This window comes from Lates calcarifer, linkage group LG5, assembly GCF_001640805.2.
Source record: "Lates calcarifer isolate ASB-BC8 linkage group LG5, TLL_Latcal_v3, whole genome shotgun sequence".
Lineage (NCBI taxonomy): Eukaryota > Metazoa > Chordata > Actinopteri > Centropomidae > Lates > Lates calcarifer.
Genome location: NC_066837.1, coordinates 1,034,307 through 1,058,264, shown reverse-complemented (window position 1 = coordinate 1,058,264; position 23,958 = coordinate 1,034,307). Strand labels below are relative to the sequence as shown.

Sequence of the window (23,958 nt, the reverse complement as noted above, 5' to 3'; positions counted from 1 at the left end):
GGACTCAGTGTGAACGAAGATCGTTTCACAGTGTTTAACTTTTTTAAAACTCTGTAAATACCTATTTTAAAGAGTACGGTCTAGACCTGCTCTATGTGAAAAGTGCCTTGAGATGACTTTTGTTGTGATATGGCGCTATATAAATAAAATTGAATTGAATTGAATTAGAAAAACTTCTCTATTCTTAGTAAAACTGTTGTTGTGTGATCAGGATCTCAAACTCCATGTTGCCAAGTGCAAATGAATGTATTTGTACAATAATTTAACTCTTTTCATGAGGCATGATCAATGAATGTACGATCGCTTTGATAACTCTGTCTCTACTATCATAGGTTTTTCTATAAAAGGAAGAGTTTTTATTAGAGTTTCTGCTGTTATTCAACAGAAAACCACTGTGGTTCTTGTGGTTTGTGAACTGTGGAAGTTGTTGGAAGTAAGCACATCATCCGGTCGATACGGTTCACTGAGCAGCAGCAGAAGTGAAAACCCTGATCAGAAACATCGTCCACAGGCTGGATGCTGGTTCGACCTCTGAGGAGAATCCGGTTTGTTCTGCTGCAGCTCAGTCACATTTCTCCATCAGCCTGAGAAATCACTTCTTACAGACTCAACATAATCCTGACTCTAACCACTGAACCAAGATCAGCTTCTTCACAGTTCCAGGACACAGGTGTTGCCCCAGTTAACTGGTCTTTACTCAGTCTCAAACTAAATCTCAACCCTCAAACAGTCATTTCTATTGAAGGCTCCTGTCTCCTGAAGTCCAGTCAGGAAGTCACCTGAGGCACAAACAGTTTCCTGCTGTCTCTAAGTCCCACCTGCCAGCTCCTGTTTTCATCCAATCACAACCAGACACCAACTCACCTTGAGCCAATCACTGGTGAGCTCTCTCTGCTGTCGTTATGACGTCGAGTGACCCACCTCCACCTCTTCACCACCTCGCCTGTGGATGCCTGTCCTTCCTCCATCTCCCTCTGATCAGAAGCTTCCTTCTCATGAAGACGTCCAAACCTCAGGCTCCGTCTCTCAGCACCACCACCGCCGGTGTCTCAGCTCCGGGGGGAAGTTTACATCCGACAGCTTCCCATGGTGATCTACTTCCTGCTGAGGTCTAATCACCAAAGAACTGTTTCACCTTTGATTCTACTGCACCTTTATTCCTGCTCTTTTGTTCTAAGTCTCTCCTGATTGGTGTATAGTTGGATCCCACAAATATAATAAAACAACACACACACACACACCACACACACACACACACACTGCAGAGCACCTCCCTCCTCCCTCTGTGTTTTTATAGAGCTGCAGACAAAGAGAGAGAGAGGGAGATCAGAGGAGGAGTGGATCAGAGAGGGATCAGACAGTGGACGATTCCTCAGCTCTTCTGTCTCGTCACCATGAGGTTTGATGAGATCCTGGACGAAGTTGGTGGATTTTCCAAGTTCCAGTTCCTGCTCCTGTTCATCCTGTGCCTCCCCCGCGCCATCCTCCCCCTCCACTTCCTGCTGCACAACTTCGCCTCTGCCACCCCTCCTCACCGCTGCGCCCTCAGGACCCTCCCAGAGGATGGGGACCCAGGCCTGGACCCCGAGGTGCTGGCCCTCAGGATCCCCCGACTGGACAACAATTCCTTCAGCTCCTGTAGAGTCTACGACCCCCCGCTGACCTCTGACCTCGGACAGGGAAATGGGACGGCACCGTGTCCTCACGGCTGGACCTACGACCGCTCACAGTTCAGCTCCACCACCGCCACTGAGGTAAAGAGCTCCGTTAATCAAAGTGTTTTATCAGAATTAAAGAAGAGACGCTCCACACACCAAAGTTCATGAATATTTTTTTTGTCTCTGTTGCCTCTGTTGACCAGCAGGGTTTGGGATGTTAGAAATCCTGGAGGCAAAAAAAATCATGTGAGAGAAAAAGTTGAATTCCTGCACAGTTGAAACAACACACACTGATTCATAAAGCAAAGAGAAGTCAGGTTCCTTCTTTATTTTCCTTTGCACTGAATCAGACAAACTGTTCATTCCTTTCATTTCAGGAACAGTTTTATCAGTTATTGATGCGTAATTGTCTCTAGATAATTTCATCTCCTGAATGTGAAAATAACTCAGTAATCAACAAGGTCAGAGACAGGTGTGTGTGTGTGGTTTAACCTGTGTGTGTCTCTGCAGTGGGATCTGGTCTGTGATGATAAACAGCTGAATCAAGCTCTCGCCACGTATTTCTTCCTCGGCGTGACGCTCGGAGCCGTCCTGTTCGGACAGCTCTCAGACAGGTCAGACTTCCTCAGGATTCAACATGTCTGATAAAAACAACTCCATGTTTACATGTGCATTTTAGGTATGAAAAGTAAAAGGAGTCCCTGCTCCTGTCAGAGTTAAAGTAATACAGTAATATAACCTGCAGCTGTAGGTGGATTAAACATTTAATGAGGAGTAATTATGAGATATTATTTTACATATAAGGCATGACTGTCACACCAACAAGTTTACATCCGCGGTGTGTTGTTTAGACAATAAAAGCACTTTGGTTAGTGTTTGGGAAAGATAAGCACTGCAGCAGCAGCTCCTGTAGACAGAGATGAAATGCCTTCTGAGATCACTGTGATAAAAGGATTTCCTCTGTCATTGTCTCTAATGCACATAGTCAGTGTAATAAACCAGGAAAATTCTGTTATGACACGGCGAGGACATCGATCTTCTCATATCAGATCAGTCTGTAAAACTAGTTTCTGTTCACTGGATCAGGTTAAAAACTGTCACAGAGCCACAGTAACAATCTGCAAACCTGAATAAATGACTGTCCATCAGAATGTTTTACACACAGGACGTCACAGAAACACAGATAAAGACTGTGGTTTTCAGGTTGGATCTCCCTCTAACTGAGTGAGAGTCAGCAGCTGAAACTGCTGAATCAGACCCAGAGAGTTCAGACTGAAGCTGAACTGGTAGATCAGTTAAACACCAGAGTTCATCTCTGGACGGACGGAAACATCAAGAGTTAGAGACAGAGCTGCAGGGGGCGCTGCTGCTCAGTGAAGTTACATTATGTTGCTTTAAAGTCACTCATGTCTGAAGGACTGACTTCATGAACATCTAACGTGACATCTGAACGTTCAGATATGAGCTGTGTGAGCCACACAGCTGTGTGTGTGTGTGTGTGTGTGTGTGTGTGTAGTAACAAGTCTTTACTCTACATGTGACTTTATATTGAATAAGCCCAAAATGTCAGTTACCTAATGAGCCCATGTCATTGATTACAAACACAGACCACAGTCTCCACGATCGTATCTCTACACACACACACACACACACACACACACATTAACAACAACACTCCCTCCCTGCTCACATCAAACCTCTCGCTGAGTTTCCTCTGGTCGTGGTCGAGTTGTAGATTAACTCTGCTCAGTCTGACACACTGATTCCATCATGACGTCTAACAACCTTAAAAGTAAAGCAGAGTCTCCTGAAAATATTTGGCCTCAGACTCCATATTAACATCCTGTTTTCAACACTGGGAAATCAGTTTAAATTGACCTTTATTCATGTCACATGATCTTCATCAGCAGTTAAAGTTTGCTCAGTGGTTCTGCAGCTGTAGATTTACAGTTTTTTCTGGCTGCTGTAAGGACTTCTAATCCATGCTCACTTAAAAGAAAACTCTAGGCCTTGGAAACAGCAAAAGCAATCTCACTTTCAAGGTCCATTTAGTAGCTGCACCGCAGCTTTCAATCATATCCCTTTGAACTTTGAAATTCATCTTTATGGATCAAAATTCATCCAAGTGTTCAGAAAAATTCCCAGTTCATGTGATGTGTTTGAAAGCTCCAGACCAGCTGCTAAACGGACGCGTGTCTGTGTTGCAGGTTTGGTCGTAAGTCGATGCTCTTGGTGGCTTTTATCACTGCCACCACTCTGGGAGTCACCTCAGCCTTCTCCACCTCCTACGTCATGTTCGCTGTCTCCAGGGCGCTCTGCGGCGTGGCCCTCAGCGGCATGTCCATCATCGGCGTGGTCCTCGGTGAGACACAAGGACACACCTCAACACTCTACACTCATATTATTGTTTATGTCATAATAAAATGAAATCCAGACAGCAACCATGTTTCCTGTAGAGACCTGATTTCTAAGAGACAGGACTGACAGCTGACACTGTCTAAAAATGCTTTTGGCGACATTGGTTGATGGCACTCATCAACCAGTTTTGAGAACTGAGGAAGCCTGAGGTGAATCGTCTTCAAGAAACCTAAAAGACGTCCAGTTGCCTTCAACTTTAGCACTTAATGTTCAGGGTTCGAGTTTACATGGTCTCCCTGTGCCTGTGTGGGTTCAGACTTCCTCCCACAGTCCAAAGACATGCAGGTTAGGTTAATTATTTAGGCCCATTGGTGTGAATTTGAGTGTGAAATGTTGTTTGTCTCTATATGTCAGTCCTGTGATAGACTGTGCAGGGTTTGATGAATCAGACTCAGAAATGTCCCAGCATGAGGTCCAATGAGAACAAGCAGGTTTTGTAGTAGGTGTTTCCTGTGAAGCAGCTGCAGACATACAGACTTAGTCTTCATGACCAAAGGTGGTGATCTGGCTTTCATGTTTAATCTCTGTTTGGTGTTTTCGCCGTCCACCTGCTCAGGTATCGAGTGGACAGACATAAAGCACCGAACCTTCACCTGGCACCGTCATGAGTTTGTCATGGAGCGTGGGGAACATGCTCCTGGCCCTGCTCGCCTACTTCATACGAGACTGGAGACACCTGATGCTGGCGGTGACGGCGCCCTGCATTGCCGCCATCGTCTCCTGGTGGTAAGGAGGATGTGAGGGGCAGTTTCTATTGATACCAAGTGTGTCTGTGTGTTTGTAAAAGCCGGTTACCTCCTCGTGTGTTCAGGTGGCTGCCCGAGTCGGCTCGATGGCTGCTGGCCAACGGCAGAGCAGAGGAGGCCCAGAGGTATCTGGTTCAGTGTGCCAAGATGAACGGGAAGAACGAAAACACATCCAAACTGGACACTGAGGTACAGCTGACATCAGCCCAGGAGACTACACTGCTAACATCAGTTCAGTCTGGAGAGTCAATTAACTGCTTGATTTTGTGGTTGTTCAGGTTCTGGGGAAGGTGATGGTGTCTGAGGTGGCTGAGAAGAACCACTCCTACCTGGATCTGATCAAAACACCTCAGCTGAGGAAGATCACCCTCTGCTCTGGATTGTTCTGGTACCAAATCAGTGTCTGCTGCACAGCTCCCCCTCAGGCTGCTGTGTGTTCATACTGACTGTGCTGCTTTACTCCAGGTTCGCTGTTGCCTTCCTGTACTACGGGATCAGCTTCAAGATCTCAGGTTTCGGCGTCAGTATCTACCTCACACAGTTCATCTACGGCGCCATCGAGGCTCCCGCCAAAGTCCTCACCTTCTTCGTCCTGGACTGGATTGGACGGAGGAACGGCCAGGCCGGGTTTCTGATCACCACTGGAGCTCTGATTGCAATAAACACTGCCATACCTTTAGGTTACATCACTTCCTGTGCTTTTGTGCCATAAACAAGACGTTTTGAGGTTTCAGACTTGATGAGCTTTATCTCACATGCCTGCACATCACACATCTTTGATCTGCTTCTGTTTCAGAGTACTCTGTGATTCGTACCTGCGTCGCTGTGGTGGCCAAGGGTTTCTCTGAGGCGGCGTTCACCACAGCGTTCCTCTACTCAGCAGAACTCTACCCAACAATCCTCAGGTAAAACCCCAAACCTGAAACCAGGAGGGTTTGATCCATATCAGGACATTTGTTTTGGACCAAAATGTTGGACTCAGGTCTGCCAGTGAGACCAACACATTGGTTGTGAAGGTGAAAGAGACTGAAGCTGTTGGTTGTGTTGTTGGACAGGCAGTGTGGTCTGGGCTACACCTCCTCTCTCTGTCGGATCGGAAGCTCCCTGGCTCCGATGATCATGCTGCTGGAGGACGTCTGGCTTCTTTTGCCACCGCCGATCTTCGCTGGGACAGGGATTATCAGCGGCAGCTTGGTTTTCCTGCTCCCAGAGACGCTCAATGTCCGTCTGCCCGAAAATATCTTTGACGTCGAGGAGGGAAGGTAGAGACGAGAAAGCACTCTTCTGTTGTTAAACACACTCTCACCAGTCACCATGACTGTTATAACAGTCAGATGATCTCCTGAGCAGGAGAACTGCCCACATTTACTGTGCTTTCAGTTTAATTCACATCATTCTGGAGCCCAGAATCTCAATGATCTCTATATAAAAACTTTTATCTTGTTGCTGTGTAGTGTTCATCTAAAAGGAAACTTGTCTTTTTCCTTCTCTTCTTTTGTGTTCAGACACAGGCAGAGTGAAGATGCAAAGACTGAGCTGAGGAAAATGAACTCCAAAGACACAACAGCATCACAGGACAACTGATGAGGAGGATTTCTGCCTTGTGGTCTTGGTTTACTGAGAGATGAAACTGTGGCTGCAGTCTGTGGAGAGTCTGCTGTGGACGGATCAGTGCTCTTTCATTTTTATTTACACCTCAAACATGTTTGAATAGAAAACATTTGTATCATCTGTTTAGTGTTTTAGGTCTTCATTAAAGACAAATCAACCAGCTGCTGCTGATATTCAGCTGCCTATCAACTGTTAAGTTCTCCAGCTGTCGGGGTCAAGACTATGCAAATAAAATGTGTTGTGTATATTTGTCTTCCTTCTGTCTTTTTTGTTACGGCTTTGTTTTATACAGGACTGGTAGTTAGACTGAGGTTGAGCACCACTGAGATGGTGGAACAATGAGTGGAAGGAGAGCAGGGTTCTTGTTCTGCTGATTGATGAGTTGATGAAGAGCAGGTGTGAAGAAGAACCAGGTGCCTGATGAGGAGAGCTGCACCTCACAGAGCAACCCTGCAGACACAGCTGAAGCCACAACTACTTCCTCTTGTCTCTTTCTCACATCAGATTCACTTCTTCAGTGAAGTTTATCACAGAAAACAGCTCAAGGTTCAGGGGAAAAAAGAAAACCAGAGAGTCTGATGAGCATTTTCTTCAATACTTTATTGTATTAACCAGTGTCCACTGAGAATATCCATCATCTCTGCAGCTGCGCAGAGAGTTTCAGCCTCTTTTAGCTCCTGGTTTCTGCTCTGCAGTCTCTGCAGCTGTTTCCTGATAAACCCAGAGTCCACCTCCAGGTCACAGCTCTGGTTGTTGTGCAGCAGGTTGGTGATTCAGCCTCCGTGTCTGCAGCGTCTTTCAATGCTGAAGGCAGTGCATTAGGAACTGTTGGCCGGTCATCGCGCTCCAATCAGTTCCTGATGCAGTATCATCAACATCAGAAAGCTCTGGACCCACGTCCTCACCTGGAAGTGGTTTTTGTCAGGAGGAGTTTTTGTTCTCAGGAAGTCAAGAAAATAAAACATCTAAAACATCCTGAATAAATAAAAATGAAAATATGTGACTAAACCAAAAAGCCTGAGTGGAAGTGAGTGAACTTTACACTGACGAGAGACTGTACAACAATACAAACCCTTTGTCACGTCCTGGTCCTCTCGATGACGGTGCTGCGTTCAGGTGAACCTCAGTCGGAGCTGTGAGACGTTCAGAACTCACAGTTGCCAGCTGAGATTAAACTGATTCACAGCTATTTCCTGTAAACACACTGACCTCTGACCTTTTATATGACATCAGATCGTCTGGAAACAGAAGCAGTTACCTCCAGCTGCCACCAGGTGGCGCCAGGAGCCACCATCCCCTCCTGCTCCTCCATGATAACAACTGTGAGTGTGTTATTGATCACACTGAGTTATTGATGAGAGCGGAGTGATTGACAGAGCCACTGGATCATCTCTGCAGGTGATTGTGAGAAAACCAGCGACGTCACAGTTGCCTGCAGAGATTAACAAGTCGACCTGAGAGTCTGCACACACACACACACACACACACACACACACATGCTACCATGGACATTTATTTGGAGTCCAGTCCTTGGTCTTGTCACAGCCAGCAGAGGACGCTGTTGGACTGAAGGAAGGAGGTCTGGAGGAAGATGAAGAGTCAGGCTCAGAAACTGATCTGCAGTTCTACAAAGTATAAGATCATTTGTGCAGAAAGGACAGTTTCTGACAGTTCACTGCTGTTTATACTTAAATCCAGTGTCCAGTCCCTCTCGCACTGAAGACATTAACACATGAAACAACAGTTTTCATACACAGAGAGAAGAAAGAAGCTCAGGACAATTAGTTTTCATTATTGATCTGTCAGATATTTAGACGCTCAGACGCTCACACCTGTTTCCTTCATGGTTCTTCAAGAGTTGAAATAATATTCAGACACAGCTCTGACCACAGAGCAAAACCTACATTTCAGTTATTACAACCAACATTTCGCTTCTATCAGGTGAGATCCAGGTGTTTCCCATCATGCCCTGAGGTCCTGCTGTCAGTCAGAGAACACCTGCAGCATCTGTTTCATCCATGTTCTGTGTTTACACTCTGTCTTTATTTTACACGTATGTTACGTCACTTGTAACGTCTTGTCTTGTTTTTGAAAGTTTAATAAAATGAAATGAAAACATCCTGTGTGTTTCACCATGCTCCATATTTGTGTGTGTGTTAGTTTTGACTCCTGAGGCCACCGTAGATACTGTACGAACTCTGATTAAAGGTCTTAAGGTTCAGTGGCGGGGTCAGGGGGTGGGTGGCCATGGCCCCCCCGATACACTCCTCTGTAAAAGATGAAGCTAAAATTTACCAGATGAAAGTAAGAAGAGGAACAAACCAAACAGAGCAAAGATTCAGGTTCAAGTCCTGAAAGCTGCTGACAAAACAATAAAAGTAAAAATAATCCACAGACTGTCAGTGAGTCAACAACATAATCTGACCTCTGTACAGCGCCACACGCCAAGACCTGAACACTGCTGGAAAAACTGTCTCTGCCACTGGAAAGGTCACGTTAGCTTAGCTTAGCATTTAGGAATAACTGATTACTCTCCATTTAACCTGTAGTTAAGGTTCACTCCAAGGAAATTCTGAGGAGATTATGGAAATAAACTGGAATTTTAAGGCCAGTAAAACACATCACACACTCTGACACACACACTCTGACAGACCTGAGTGCAGATGACATGTTGGATTTGTTCCGGCCTGCTGTCTCTCTGGGCTCTAACGAGGCGAGACGTGGACGGACAAAGCATCAATTAGAGCTGTGGGGTGTTGGAGCAGCGGACAGTGGACACTGGACACAGACCCCCCCGGCTGCTCCATTGTCCCTCCATGGAAAACAGAAAAATAAAGACAATGTGATTTGATTCTGCTGAGGTGCACTCCAAAAGGCCTGGCAGCGTCGGAGGAGGCGGAGGAGGCCTCCCTGTCGTCTTCAAAGCGTCGTCGACCTCTTGGTCTGCGGCTCGGCAGATGTCCCCCCCGACCCCCCAGCTCTGCTCCACATACACTCAAACAGCACAAACATCATCACAAGTTTCACAAGTGTCCACAAATAATCAGTTTAACTTGTTTAACCTGAAGAAAAGCTGCAGCACATCTGCAGAGATAATACACAATCATCTGATTTATTAATATAACAACAACTCAACTGTCACATTCTGAAGAGATCACAACTCTGTTATCCATTTGTAAAGAGATGAAGATCTAAACTAAATATCAGGAACACGCGAGAATCTTTTCTCTAAACACAGAAATAATGTTTCTGTTTGAGTTCAAATATTTTTATGTTCGATTGAAGCACATTGGAACAAAAGAATATTCTCTGTCTGATGGAAGCAAAAAATCAACCAGACTGAAAGAGTTCAATCAAATCATTTGTGCCTTTGAATTAAACTGAAATATTCAACATGTTACAGACGTTTCTGTGTGTTAATATCTCAGTCTGTTCAACATGAGTGAAAACTCCTCAACATGAACTGTTCGTTCTGATCTGTGAACATGTGGTGCTGCGTTCAGGCGCACACTCACCTTAACTCCAGAAACACAACACAACACACACACACACACACACACACACACACACACAGTCTCTTACTGTGAATCCAGACTCACATCTGTGTTATTAACATGAGATTTCAAAATAAAAGTTTGTCTTACCTCGGTGATAAACTCTCTCACACATGGAGGCTGCTGAGCTGAGGAGAGCTGTGAGAGTCAGTACTGTAGCAGCACGCTGACCCCGACACACACACACACACACACACACACACACACTCACTCCTCCCTGCCATCACCCCCCTCAGAGACCTCACCCTCAACAGTCAGAGTTGGAGTTTTTCTCACGGTTTGAATTTATTTCACTTCCTGTGAATGTGAATTCATTTTCTGATGAATCATTATGTTTGTTTATCTGATTATTTAAATACAGATTGTGAACTTGTTTTCCAGCCTCATTATTTTCTGACCTGGAGGACAGAAAGACAAACCGTGGCATGCAGACGCTTCAGTGAGTTGTCTCAGTGGTGTGAAGAACAGGAGCAGCGTTCATGGACATTTAGTTGATATATAACACGATGAAGTGATAGACTGACTCATCCAGTCTGACGGAGCTGGAGAGGATCTGTTCCAGTCCAGGTGTTGACAGCCTGTAGAGACTGGCAGCTGTAACTGCTGCTACTGAACCTTCTACAGAGAACTCTACTGTTACAGGTGAAGGGGTGTGAATACTTTCTGAATCAGTGGCTGTGACGTTGTAAATGTTTAAATTAAACTTTCCTCATGGCTGGAATCATGTTAAAGCGTGTGAGCGTCGACCTCTTCAGTCACTCATTAACTAAACTCTCCTGTGAAGAACGCCGTGTCTTATCACACAGCTGCCGTCTTCCCACCTTCATGTCTGACGTGTGTTTCAGTCTCAGCACCTGACGCCTTCCCACCAACAACAAAAACACACACTGAAGACACACAATAACTACACCTTACAATACAGAGAATATGACTTTATATTATCTTAGAAACATGAATTACACCTTAAATAATAATAAAGTTCTGTTTGCACTGGACTTGAAGTTTCTCACTGTGTTTTTTATCAGCAGTGTTTTTATTTTTATTCCCAGTATTTATTGCATGGCTTCAACCTTTTATCTTAAGTCTGCTGATGCTGCTGGAGCTGGAACTGTGAATTTCCCGTGTGGATTAATAAAGTATCTATCTCTCTATGAATATAATTATTTATTTAAGTGCATAATATAATAGAGTTTATAATGTTTAGTCCTGGAGTTGATGACAGCCAGCAGACATGACTGAAAGCTCTGATATAAACCCAGTAGATGGACTGAGGAGTTGAGAATTTCTAGTCAATATTACAAAGTAAAGTATTGAACCCATTTAAAACAGAATCTGATCAGGTTGCTTCACTGTGAGGAGCAGGACTGATGAACAGGTCTGAGGCAGCACCACATCTTAGAGCTGTTTAATCTTCACATCAACCAACAGGGCGACAGAGCGCCACCTGCTGGAGGCGAAGCAGCAACACTGACACTGGACACGGCCAGTAAAGTCAGTAATACCTGGGATTCCCACTGTGGGAGGCGCCTGGTGATGACGCACTTGTGCGCGGGTGAGCCACAGGAGCGCGCGCACACACACACCTGCAGTCATATTTTATTATAAATAAGGTATACCTGAATTTATTTGAAGAATTAGTAACAGTACAGAGCTGGAATGACGAGAGCTATTTAATGACGAGTCTGTTCATCAGTTGTATTAGATGATAAACTGCTGCTGTTCTCTCCATCAGGCGCCTGTGAACTGGAACTGGACACAAACACAGCTCACAGAAACCTCAGACTGTCTGACAACAACATGACGGTGATGTTGGTGAAAGAGAAGCAGCCATATCCTGATCATCCAGACAGGTTTGACCACTGGTATCAGCTGCTGTGTGGAACTGGTCTGACTGGTCGCTGTTACTGGGAGATGAAGTGGAGGGGAGATGTTCACGTATCAGTGACTTACAGAGGAATCAGAAGGAAAGGAAACAGTCGACTGTGTGTGTTTGGAGGGAAAAATCAGTCCTGGAGTCTGCTCTGCTCTGATGATGATGGTTACTCTGTGTGGCACAATGACAGAGTCATCCCTGATCCACGTCCACACCTTCAACACCACCTTCACTGAACCTCTGTATCCTGGGTTCTGGGTTGGATCTGGTTCCTCAGTGTCTCTGTGTTCACTGTAGAAAGAATAAGACTTACTGCTGATAAACACAAACACACACAAGTAAATTTATTCTCACAGTCATTAATCTGTTTCTATAAATCCTAAAGAGAAAATCATATAATAACAAAAAAAAGTTACTGGTCTATATTTTATACCATTTATATATTATTTATATATTTATTTTTATTAGAAATGATTTTAAATGTCTGTCTCATAATTGTAATTATGTTGCACTACACACCAGTACACACTGTGATCAATAGTCTCACACAGTGAATGAGTCAACACATTCCAGTTCACACAACCCAAAACACAACCCTCAATCAAATGAATAGTCCCACAGTAAGAGCAGCTGATGGACCACTGGAGCTCTGCAGGGAAACGCATATTTAAGAAAAAAACACTTTATTACACAAATATTAAAATACATACTAATTAAATGTTGGAACTTTATGACTAAATTTTACTACTACTTTACGAGCTGCCCTCAACCCCGATGGGAAACGGGGCTGAAATACATGAAAACACTTAGTGTCTCACACACATTCAAACCAACAGCATAAAACACTACAGACAGAAAACAGCCTTAGATCGTCCTTTTGTTGTTGCACTTTTGTCTTCACTTTTGTTTTTCAAAGAAATATACCAAACACTTTACTTGTTTACTATGTTTCCCAGTTTGTGTAAAGGGGGATCTTATAAAATAAACATATATATTTTACCTGACAGTATGAAGTTACTGTTGTCATTGATCGTTGAAAGGTTTAAGTATCATTCTCATATCTCAGTATTTTATTAATCTGTTACATAAGTTATATTAGAGAGGAAATGATCAGTGATCACTTTGTGTGCAGCACAAATAGCTTTAAACCCTTGAATATGTGTTCAAAATGTTTAAGCTCAGGTTTGATTTGTGGGTTCTCATATCCACTAGATGAAGTGTCCTGTTGTAGGACAGAGACTCAAACCTCCTACACGACAAAGACTAACTTTGGAATTGACTGCTGATGCCTGATACTATCATCAGCTGAGCATTTTTCGTCCTGTTGTGTTAGTAGACGATCACCACAGGTGACAGGAGGAAAGACTAAAGTCACCAATAACTTTCAAAATACATATGGCATGTAAGTATTGTAATGAGTAAATACTGAAACTTAGTGATAGGCAGGTGAAGCCTCGTGAAGCTCTGAGGCTTTCCTTCTAATTGTGCCGAAAAAGATTCAAAGCTTCGAGGCTTCAGTCTAACTAAGAACAGTGACATCTGGTGGCCAACTGAAGCCATAGCAACAACACTGACACTTTCAATCCCATGTTAGCAAAAAGTTCAGAAAAGACTCAGGTCATTTTAATCTGATGTTTTTATTTATTTATACTAATTCATGATTACATCATCATTATATATTAAAATGAATTATATGCTTGTTGTTAGAAGACTCTACAAGCGGTGAAATGTTGCTTTGGTGACATTTGCCAATCACTAAATTGAAACCCAAGACTCCATGTTTTTATTGTACTATGCATAATTTTCCTCAAAATTCAGCTTGAATTTCTTGGTATTTTATCAAATGTGTTTTTCAGGGAAAGTCTGTGAGCCTGGACATTGTACATATTTGTTTGAGACAACATGGTATGTGTAAAATTAAAGTAGTCAGCATAATTTAAAAACCAAAAACCAAGGATTATTTTTGACTGAGTGTTGGCACTGAACTGGCTCTGGTCTATTTTTCACTGCCAGTTTTAGATTTTCAGGGTATGGATTCTCTGGATGTGAGGACAAAAGTCAAACACATACAAAAGTAGTATAGAGTATAGTACAGAATTGTGCTGATGTATATGCAGGGCAGACAGGCATTGATGTACATTAACTGTCTCTATCTTGTGAATTTGTTACAGTGATGTACCACAAAAGATCAATGACACTTTCCATAACATAAAGAGGAAGCTGAATGAGCTGAAGATGGATTTTCACTTCCTCCTTTTCTCATATGGCGCAGTGACTGGATTTTGATGCTGTCGACAGATACTTTCCAAACCTTAAGAAACAGGTAAGAGCCTTCTTTTCCTTTTTTTTCCTTCAGCTCATTATGTAGATAACTTAATTTTTAATATGGTGTGTGACAGGTAAAAGGACTGTAAGTCTATTGGTTGGCTTTTTAGCCGCTGTGCATGAGAGAAAAATGAGTTGAGAAAACAAGTTTTTATTCTTTCCTTACTTTCTCTCCCAACCGGTCGAGGCAGATGGCCACCCACCCTGAGTCTCGGTTCTGCTTCGAGGTTTCTGCCTCTTAAAAGCAAATTTTTCCTTGCCACTGTCTCCTAGTGCTGCTCATGGTGGGATTTGTTGGGTCTCTCTCTGTAAATACCTATTTTAAAGAGTCTAGACCTGCTCTATATGAAAAGTGCCTTGAGATGACTTTTGTTGTGATTTGGCGCTATATGAATAAAACTGAATTGAAATTCTCTGACAGCCAAAAAAAATCCAAGCTTGTTTCCCAAAATTTGACCTGATCTGTTGTGGCAGGGATGATCCTTTTTGCAACCAAAAATCTTCTCACCAAATAAATACAGACTTGTTTGACCAAAACCTAAGTGTAGAATCTGTTATTCATTCACATGGTCAGCAGCGTGGCTACCAGCACCAACGATGCCACGAGCCCTATTGTAATCACTCACATTTGTATTATTTTTATTTTTCTGTCAGAAAAACTGGTACGGCAGAATACATCATAAAGGTTATGTAAGTTAATTTTTTTAGGGTAGGTATAGAATGGTGCACACGTCACACACCAAAAATAACATGTCCACCAGCAGGTGGTGCTGTAGTCAAGGTAAGGGGTTTTGGCCAGTAGTTGGCCACTGAAGCTCTGCAAAATTTGGTCACTAGGTGGCGCTTTTTTGGCAAACTCATCCAATATGCTAAAATTAAATGCTCAACTAAATCTAATTTGTATGAAACTTTCCATGTATCTTTAATGCACTCTCATAATCACAAGTTATTAAAAGAGTTTTGGAATTAAAAAGAAAGAACTTGTGTTCATGCAAACAATTAACACAAAACTTGGGATAAGTCACAACAGGTTTACTCAAATGTAAGTCCAGTCTTTATGCCAGGCCAGGTTAACCACATTTTCTGGAGTACCTCACTGGGAAATACCTCAGAAACAATCCAACCTTCTGGGAATATTTTTCAGTTTCTGTGTTTCTCTCATAAACTGGTTTGAGTCTTTTACTCTGTTTTACTCACTTTCCATCTCTTCTAAATGCTCTCTGACTTGGGTCAGTGTGGGTGAGACAGTCTTAGTTTAAGGTTTGAGAAGTGTGTTGGTTTGTCCAACTTTTTCTAACCATGTTTCTCAGCAGAGACCAGACTCTCCTCTACCCAGCTGTTCATGATGAGTGCCTGGTCCATGGATCCCAATGGTGTTAGCTTTGGAGATGGACACAACCCTGCTGAAGAGAGGTAAGATTTATACAGTATTTTTAAGTTCTGAAACACTGCCACAAACACATTCATTTCAACTCTCAGTTGTCGTGGTGATGATTGGAGAGAAGGACGGAGGTTTGATAAAGTCTTCAGTTTCTCCAGAAACAGAACCTTCATCATCAAAAACTCCCACAAAGTCCACTCAAATCTGTCTGAACAGAGCCTGAGGCTCCCTTGAGAGCAAACCATCAGGATATACACGAAGTGCCTTACTTCCATAATGAAGCTCAGCCCAGGTTAGGGAAGAAGTGCTTGGCTCATTAAAGGTGCCCCAGCTGATCACCTGAGGATAAAAAACCCAGCAAAAAATAATGCACCACTGGTCAAATGCATAATGTTTGTAAATAGAACCCAATATTTGGAAAGATACTTTATGTTGAGGAGGAGCTGTGATTAATGTATCATACATATAAACTACAACACTTAATCAATGAAATGTCAACAAAAAAGTGATTGCATGTATTTTTACTCTCCACAGAAATCAGCAGCAAAGGTCAGAGTTTGCAATCTGACCAGCCTACATCCAACAGACCTGGACTCCATATTTATGGTTTGTAAATGTCCAACAACAACTTGGTCAAAGTGGTCTCCATGCTGCAATCATCAGTAAAGTGTAGCTTTCAAACCACAAGAAGGTGCTTACATGTTCAGAACTTGTATTTATTATTCCTTTCTAGTGTCTAGAGGAGAACATTGTCTCTTTTATAAAGAAAGAGCTGAAGAAATTTAAGAGGAGTTTGAGCCCACATCATCACGATTACTTAGTGAGGCAGTATGAGGATGAGGAGGTGTTGGATGATAGGGCTGAAGAGCAGAGAAGGAACAGCAAAGAAGCATTTCTGGAAATCACCCTACACTTCCTGCGGAGAATGAAGCAGGAAAAGCTGGCCGACTGTCTGCAGAGCAGTACGAGGATTTTCTCTATTTCACTTCTCTCACATTGACCACATCCACTCACTGTAATTAAGAAAGGTTGAATTGAGGGCAGCTGAACTTGGTTGTGGATACTTGAAGATGTTTCACTTCTCATCCTTGAATTCTGACTGAATGGTGGCACTAATGAACCAAGTAACATCAATGGCCTTGAGACTCCAAAGAGGACAAATGCATGGGTCTGTCCACCAGTCAGTCAGAGCTGAAGAAGCCTCATGGATGAGAGCTGGAACATCTTCAGGTATCTACAACCAAGTCCAGTTGCCCTCAGTTCAACCCTTCTTGAATAACCATGACCTGGATGAAAGAGAATCTTCACAAACATCTACTCACTGTTGTTATTTATTGTCTCCATTCAGGAAGTGTTGCTGCAGTTTGCCAGCATCAGCTCAAATCTTATCTGAAGAAGAAGTATCCAGTGTGTGTTTGAGGGGATCAGTAAATCAGGAAACCCAACCCTTCTGAATCAGATCTCCACAGAGCTCTATGTCACAGAGGGAGGGACTGGAGAGGTCAATGAAACACATGAAGTCATACAGATTGAAACAGCTTCCTGGAAACCAGACAGACCAGAAACAACCATCAGACAAGAAGACCTCTTTAAAGCCTCACCTGGAAGAGATGAACCAATCAGAACAGTGATGACAAAGGGAGTGGCTGGCATTGGGAAAACAGTCTTAACACAGAAGTTGACTCTGGACTGGGCTGAAGACAAAGCCAACCAGGACATACACTTCACATTTCCATTCACTTTCAGAGAGCTGAATGTGCTGAAAGAGAAAAAGTTGAGCTTGGTGGAACTTGTTCATCACTTCTTTACTGAAACCAAAGAAGCAGGAATCTGCAGGTTTGAAGAGTTCCAGGTTGTGTTCATCTTTGACGGTCTGGATGAGTGTCGACTTCCTCTGGACTTCCACAACACTGAGATCCTGACTGATGTTACAGAGTCCACCTCAGTGGACGTGCTGCTGATCAAACCTCATCAGGGGGAAACTGCTTCCCTCTGCTCGCCTCTGGATAACCACACGACCTGCAGCAGCCAATCAGATCCCTCCTGAGTGTGTTGACATGGTGACAGAGGTCAGAGGGTTCACTGACCCACAGAAGGAGGAGTACTTCAGGAAGAGGTTCAGAGATGAGGATCAGGCCAGCAGGATCATCTCCCACATCAAGACCTCACGAAGCCTCCACATCATGTGCCACATCCCAGTCTTCTGCTGGATCACTGCTACAGTTCTGGAGGATGTGTTGAAAACCAGAGAGGGAGGAGAGCTGCCCAAGACCCTGACTGAGATGTACATCCACTTCCTGGTGGTTCAGACCAAACTGAAGAACATCAAGTATGATGGAGGATCTGGGACAGATCCACACTGGAGTCCAGAGACCAGGAAGATGATTGAGTCTCTGGGAAAACTGGCTTTTGAGCAGCTGCAGAAAGGAAACCTGATCTTCTATGAATCAGACCTGACAGAGTGTGGCATCGATATCAGAGCAGCCTCAGTGTACTCAGGAGTGTTCACACAGATCTTTAAAGAGGAGAGAGGACTGTACCAGGACAAGGTGTTCTGCTTCGTCCATCTGAGTGTTCAGGAGTTTCTGGCTGCTCTTCATGTCCATCTGACCTTCATCAACTCTGGAGTCAATCTGACTGTCAGAAGAACAAATCAACCTCCCTGAGGTCTAAACTGTTTGGAATCAAACCTGGACCAATACACTTCTACCAGAGTGCTGTGGACAAGGCCTTACAGAGTACAAATGGACACCTGGACTTGTTCCTCCGCTTCCTCCTGGGTCATTCACTGCAGACCAATCAGACTCTCCTACGAGGTCTGCTGACACAGACAGGAAGTAGCTCAGAGATCAATCAACAAACAGTCCAGTACATCAAGAAGAAGATCAATGAGAATCTGTCTCCAGAGAAAAGCATCAACCTGTTCCACTGTCTGAATGAAATGAAGGATCGTTCTCTAGAAGAGGAGATTAAACAGTCTCTGAGTTCAGGACATTTCTCTGCAGATGATCTCCCTCCTGCTCAATGGTCAGCTCTGGTCTTCATCTTACTGTCATCAGAAAAAGATCTGGACGTGTTTGACCTGAAGAAATACTCTGCTTCAGAGGAGGCTCTTCTGAGGCTGCTGCCAGTGGTCAAAGCCTCCAACAAAGCTCTGTAAGTACAGTGATATCTGCAGATACTAAATTTATCAGACATGTAGGGTTGTTCTTAACTAATGAAATGACTTACACAACTGATAGTCATAAGATTTAGTCAACTAACTCATTACATGATTAAGTGAACAGTCTATCAAGTTGTGTGTTCATGTTCATCCACTGTTCACCTTGACAGATGACCAAAGCCCTGCAAACACAACAAACAAAAACAGCTCTATTATGCTTATTTATTATTTACTGTCATTGGAGAGTGTCATTGCCACTGGGAGGGTTGTGTTTGGTCTGTGACAATGTTTAGGTGGGTGGTATCTGTCAAATAAACATCCAGATTACCAGGACGCAAGGTTTCCAACATTGTATTATAATGAGATGATCAATGTTATTCGCTTCGACTGTCAGTGGTTTAATGTTGTGGCTGATCAGTGTAATTTGTGAAATAATGACTTTCCTTGTGTAATGTTACTTCTCTCTGAAAAAATAATTGAAATATCTACATAACTAAAATTGTCTATTATCACTCATCAACAGAGGAAAGGAAAACAGTTTCACTAAATTTGTTTTTATCACTAACTCTCCTTCAGACTGAGCGGCTGTAACCTCTCAGAGAGAAGCTGTGAAGCTCTGTCCTCAGTTCTCAGCTCCCAGTCCTCTAGTCTGAGAGATCTGGATCTCAGTAAAAACAGCCTGCAGGATTCAGGAGTGAAGCTTTTGTCTCCTGGACTGAAGAGTCCATACTGTTCACTGGAAACTCTCAGGTCAGATCTGTGATGCTTTTGTGTAGCACTGTGTTGCACCTCTGTCATTGAACACTGTATAGTCTAGTTTTTGTACTGCATGCAGACTGATTCTGCAAAGGGGTGGTTGATATGATGTCACAGCAAAGGTTATAATGATATAATAATTTGGCTTAGGTCCAAGGATTTAATTATCACTTTAGTTTACTGATGACTCAGTTCACTAATAGTTTTAGGCACTTTAGATATTTAGATACTTATCCATCTATACATTTAGGTCTGGTCAATCCCAAATTCACTCCCCCACCCCAAACAGATCTTCAACATCAAGAAAAAATTGAAACAATGAGGCTTGCAACAAATGGTCTGACCCCCACAATGCCTTCATCTCAGCATCATCAAATCATTCTGGGATTACTGGGAGAAGATACTGAAACAGCCTAAATCTACATTTTACCTTACACTAACCCCACTTATGACAAACTTTGAGCTAAACTAATCCCTGATGCCAACTTTGAAGAGTATTTAGATATAGGTTTGGTACCTCTGATATCTGACTTTGCTATTTCTGTTCATCATTTCAACAATGTGCTTATCTTTGACCATGTTGACCACATTTCTGTTCTGTCATAAAACTCAAAACCCAAATCTTCAATTTACTTGATAAATACAATGAATCTGTTGCTCACATTTAATTTACCTTGATAATGAAATAATGAAGTTTTTTATCAATGTTCCTTGATATTTATCAGATTGAGTCACACTGGACTCACTGCAAAGGGCTTTCAGGGGTTTTCAGCAGTTCTCAGCTCCCAGTCCTCAACTCTGAGAGAACTGGACCTGAGTAACAACAATGTGCAAGATAGAGGACTGAAGCTGATTTCTGCTGGACTGGAGAGTCCACACTGTAGATTGGAGATTCTCAGGTCAGGGTTGATCTTTTTTCAGTCAGTCCAATGAATGTTTGAGTTCAAGAAGGCAACCCATGAAATATGGTACTTTTCCACTGTAGGACACAAACTATCAGTCTTTGTCTTGTCTTGTCTATCACTAACTCTCCTTCAGGCTGAGTGCCTGTAATCTGTCAGAGAAAAGCTGTGAAGCTCTGTCCTCAGTTCTCAGCTCCCAGTCCTCTAGACTGAGGGATCTGGACCTGAGTATCAACAACCTGCAGGACTCAGGAGTGAAGCTGCTCTGTGCTGGACTCAGGAGTTCCAACTGTAAACTGGAAGTTCTCAGGTTATCACACTGTGATACTTTTGTTTAACACTGTGTTGTACCTCTGTCATGTTTACATGATAGACTTTTCAGTAGGGGTCAGTAATGCCTCTTCTTTTGTGGCTGCTCTGACCTGTGGTGTTCCATGAGGCTACAGCCTGGGTTCCCACATGTTCAGTGTATACATGCTGCCACTGGGACATACCATACATAAACACATAATCATAATTATTGTTATGTTGATGACATGCAAATTTATGATGTTTATATGAGAAGCTATTAAGCATTAAACAGAGGTATATAAAATCAAGTATAAATAGACCTGAAACAGCTGGTTGTGAAGAAAATCATTTTAATTAGACTGTTCTGATGTTCATTTGTACTAAGTAGTGAAAATATTTTCTGATATCTTAATGTTTATTGACTTTTATCAGACTGCGTCAAACCAGGATCACAAAGAAAGGCCTACAGGAGTTATTAATGGTTCTCCATTCTGAGTCCTCTTGTCTGAGAGAGCTGGACGTGAATGAAAACAATCTGCAGGATTCAGGGCCAGAAACTTGCAGGTCAGTATTCAGCTGTTTTTTTTTTTTTTATAATCAGTACACAAATGAGTAATTATCTGGGTATTTAGCTAAGAGAAGGTATCCCTTAAAATGTGCTATTTTTAACTTTGTAGAATATAAACACTCTGAAAGAAAGCTCTGCTCAGCAGTGACAGGTGTGCTGGATCATAACTTAAATAAAACTTGAACAACTGCTGCACAGTTTCACTTACTGGTGTAATATTTATTAACTTACATCGTTTTGGTCTGTTTGAACTTCATTAGGTATCAAATACAGATACCTGATGAAGTTCAAACAGTTAAACACTGTCAGTGTTTTTCTTCATCACTAACTCTTTTTCAGTGACAACAATCTGTTGGAGAGAAGCTTTGAAGCTGAGGCTAAAGTTCTCATCTGCCAGTCCTCTAGTCTGAGAGAACTGGGTCCCAGTAACAACAACCTGCAGGATCCAGAAGGACAGCTGGTTTCTTCTGGACCAGAGAGTCCTCAGAGTACACCAGAAAAGAGGTGAGATTGCCTTATCATCATTACCATCTTTATGTATTAAACATAAAAACATTGCATGTACTGTGCAAAAAGAGCAGATATGTAGTTATAGCCAGTCAGAATGGACATAAGTAACTTGTGTTTTCAATAGCAAATTGAATTTCCCTAATTTTGTGGCAGTTATTGTAAATAAGATCCACAAGATTATATGTTATGTTAAAATGTAATGTGAGGTAAATATAATAAGAATAAAAAAATCTTGAAATACTGAAAAACCATTTTAGCCACATTGTAGGGGTTTTGATAGATGCCTTGCTATATTGATTATGAATTGCCCTTTAAATATTTTGTACTTTTGTACACATCAACCTGAAATGCAATATAGTTGTGGACAAGAGTTGTGGGAACTGTGAAACGTAATTTTAATTCTATTTTTTTTTAATTTAATTGCATTTTAATTGACCTTTATGAGAGGTGTTGTACAAATGTAGGTCGATACATTGAGAACACACAGCTGAAGGATTTATTCTGATTTGTTTTTCTTCTTTATAAATTCCCTTGAGTTTATTTTAGATCTTGTCTTAAAGCCTGTACGTATAAACTTGCCTTGTCTTTCTTCCAGGGTGGAACATGAAGAGCAGAATCTGAGACAATGTAAGTGTGGATTTATTTATTGAAATTAAGGTGGTTCTTATGAAATAATAAAGCTGACATTAATCAATATTTATTTTTATCAACAAATAGCATGAAAAACCCATAATATAACGTGTATTAGTCCATTAGTCTCCATCTTTCTCAGCTTAAAGCCCACTGGTTCGTGGTAAAAGTGTCAATCTTAAAAACATCTCACAAATACATTGTTTATTTTTTTTTAAGTTCTCAGTAATTCCCTGTAACAAAACAAAAGGTCTAATAAAATGAAAACAGGAGGAAACGGTACATTTACTGGAGAACTATTTTCAGTGGTGGTTCCACATTTGGCAAGTTATAATGTCTGCTGTGAAAGTGCCTGTTGTATGTTCTCTCTATCAGACGCCCGTCAACTCACACTGGACCCAATCACAGCTCACAGAAAACTCAAACTGTCTGACAACAACAGAGAAGTGAGAGCAGTGATGGAGGAACAGAAATATCCTGATCACCCACACAGATTTGCCCACTGGCCTCAGCTGCTGTGTGAAACTGGTCTGACTGGTCGCTGTTACTGGGAGGTGGAGTACGAAGGAAGAGTTGATATAGCAGTGACTTACAGACATATTAGAAGGAAAGGAAACAGTGATGACTGCAGGTTTGGACGAAATAATCAGTCCTGGAGTTTGTTCCTGTCCTGGTTATGGTTACGCTGTCTGGGACAACAACATGAAAATAGACATCCCTCCTCCCACCATCACCTCCTCCCCCTCTAACAGAGTAGGTGTGTATGTGGACTGTCCTGCTGGCCGTCTGTCCTTCTACAGAGTCTCCTCTGACAAACTGATCCACCTCCACACCATCGAGACCAAATTCACTGAACACCTGTACCCTGGGTTTGGGTTGAGACCTGAATCCTCAGTGTTTCTGTGCTCACTGTCAGAGGAGGAGTCTCCTCCTGTGTAGAAACTAATTTACAGAACATGAATCACTGTGGTCACACAGATGAGGTAGTGATTGAGTTAGGCCACCAGGGGGTGCTGCTCCATTGTAAATACTTGTACAACTTAGACGTCACTAACAGAAACATGTAAATGAGCAGGGTTTTGTATTTTCTGTGTCACATGCTCTATATAATTTATAATGGCAGTGGAGACATATCATCAGGAAACAAAGTCTGTGTAATTATTTTATGAGGTTAGACAGTAAACCTGTTTGTTAGGACTTAAGGACACACTCATTATGTTTAGGAAGAAGTGTTGAATATAAATACAGCTGTGTAGTGTGTAAACTCCCTGAGGCATCTTTAAACTCTGTATGTTTTCTACAGAAACCACAAATGGCATCTAATGAAAAGTGACATGATTTTTTTTTTTTTTTTTTTTTTTTATATTTTTAGGACTTTTTTTAGAAACTTGGAATATGGGTTTCTTCATGTTAAGGTTTAAGTTAGATCAAGTTCATTTTTTCTTGAGAGATATTGAACAAACAATAACAACCAGTAACATCAGGTTTCATACACTCTGACTGTCTGTGTGGAAATGTTAACATCTGAATGTTTTTTCATAACATTTTTACTTTGTTCAAGTATTATACATA

At 42.3% G+C, this 23,958-nt stretch overlaps 1 protein-coding gene, 2 long non-coding RNA genes and 1 pseudogene across 3 annotated transcripts; 3 read left to right on the top strand and 1 right to left on the bottom strand.

Annotated features, from left to right (window-relative positions):
• The first annotated feature begins 1,341 nt into the window (after positions 1–1,341).
• slc22a7a (solute carrier family 22 member 7a) lies at positions 1,342–6,088 on the top strand. The gene is given in 10 exon segments (XM_051070972.1): positions 1,342–1,754; positions 2,169–2,272; positions 3,866–4,020; positions 4,633–4,670; positions 4,672–4,799; positions 4,888–5,011; positions 5,101–5,210; positions 5,288–5,502; positions 5,619–5,727; positions 5,878–6,088. Coding segments are annotated over 10 exon segments (1,554 nt in total). The 5' UTR covers positions 1,342–1,394.
• Positions 6,089–7,046: 958 nt separating this feature from the next.
• Positions 7,047–10,152, bottom strand: LOC127142523 (uncharacterized). Its single transcript, XR_007813338.1, has 3 exons — positions 10,078–10,152; positions 9,087–9,245; positions 7,047–7,338 (listed from the first exon to the last, which is right to left on the bottom strand). It is a non-coding gene; the product is annotated as an uncharacterized LOC127142523 (long non-coding RNA).
• A 3,956-nt stretch (positions 10,153–14,108) lies between these two features.
• LOC127142524 (uncharacterized) lies at positions 14,109–16,139 on the top strand. The gene is made up of 3 exons (XR_007813339.1): positions 14,109–14,183; positions 15,496–15,598; positions 16,101–16,139. It is a non-coding gene; the product is annotated as an uncharacterized LOC127142524 (long non-coding RNA).
• A 41-nt stretch (positions 16,140–16,180) lies between these two features.
• LOC108874639 (NLR family CARD domain-containing protein 3-like) lies at positions 16,181–23,647 on the top strand (annotated as a pseudogene).
• Positions 23,648–23,958: the final 311 nt, after the last annotated feature.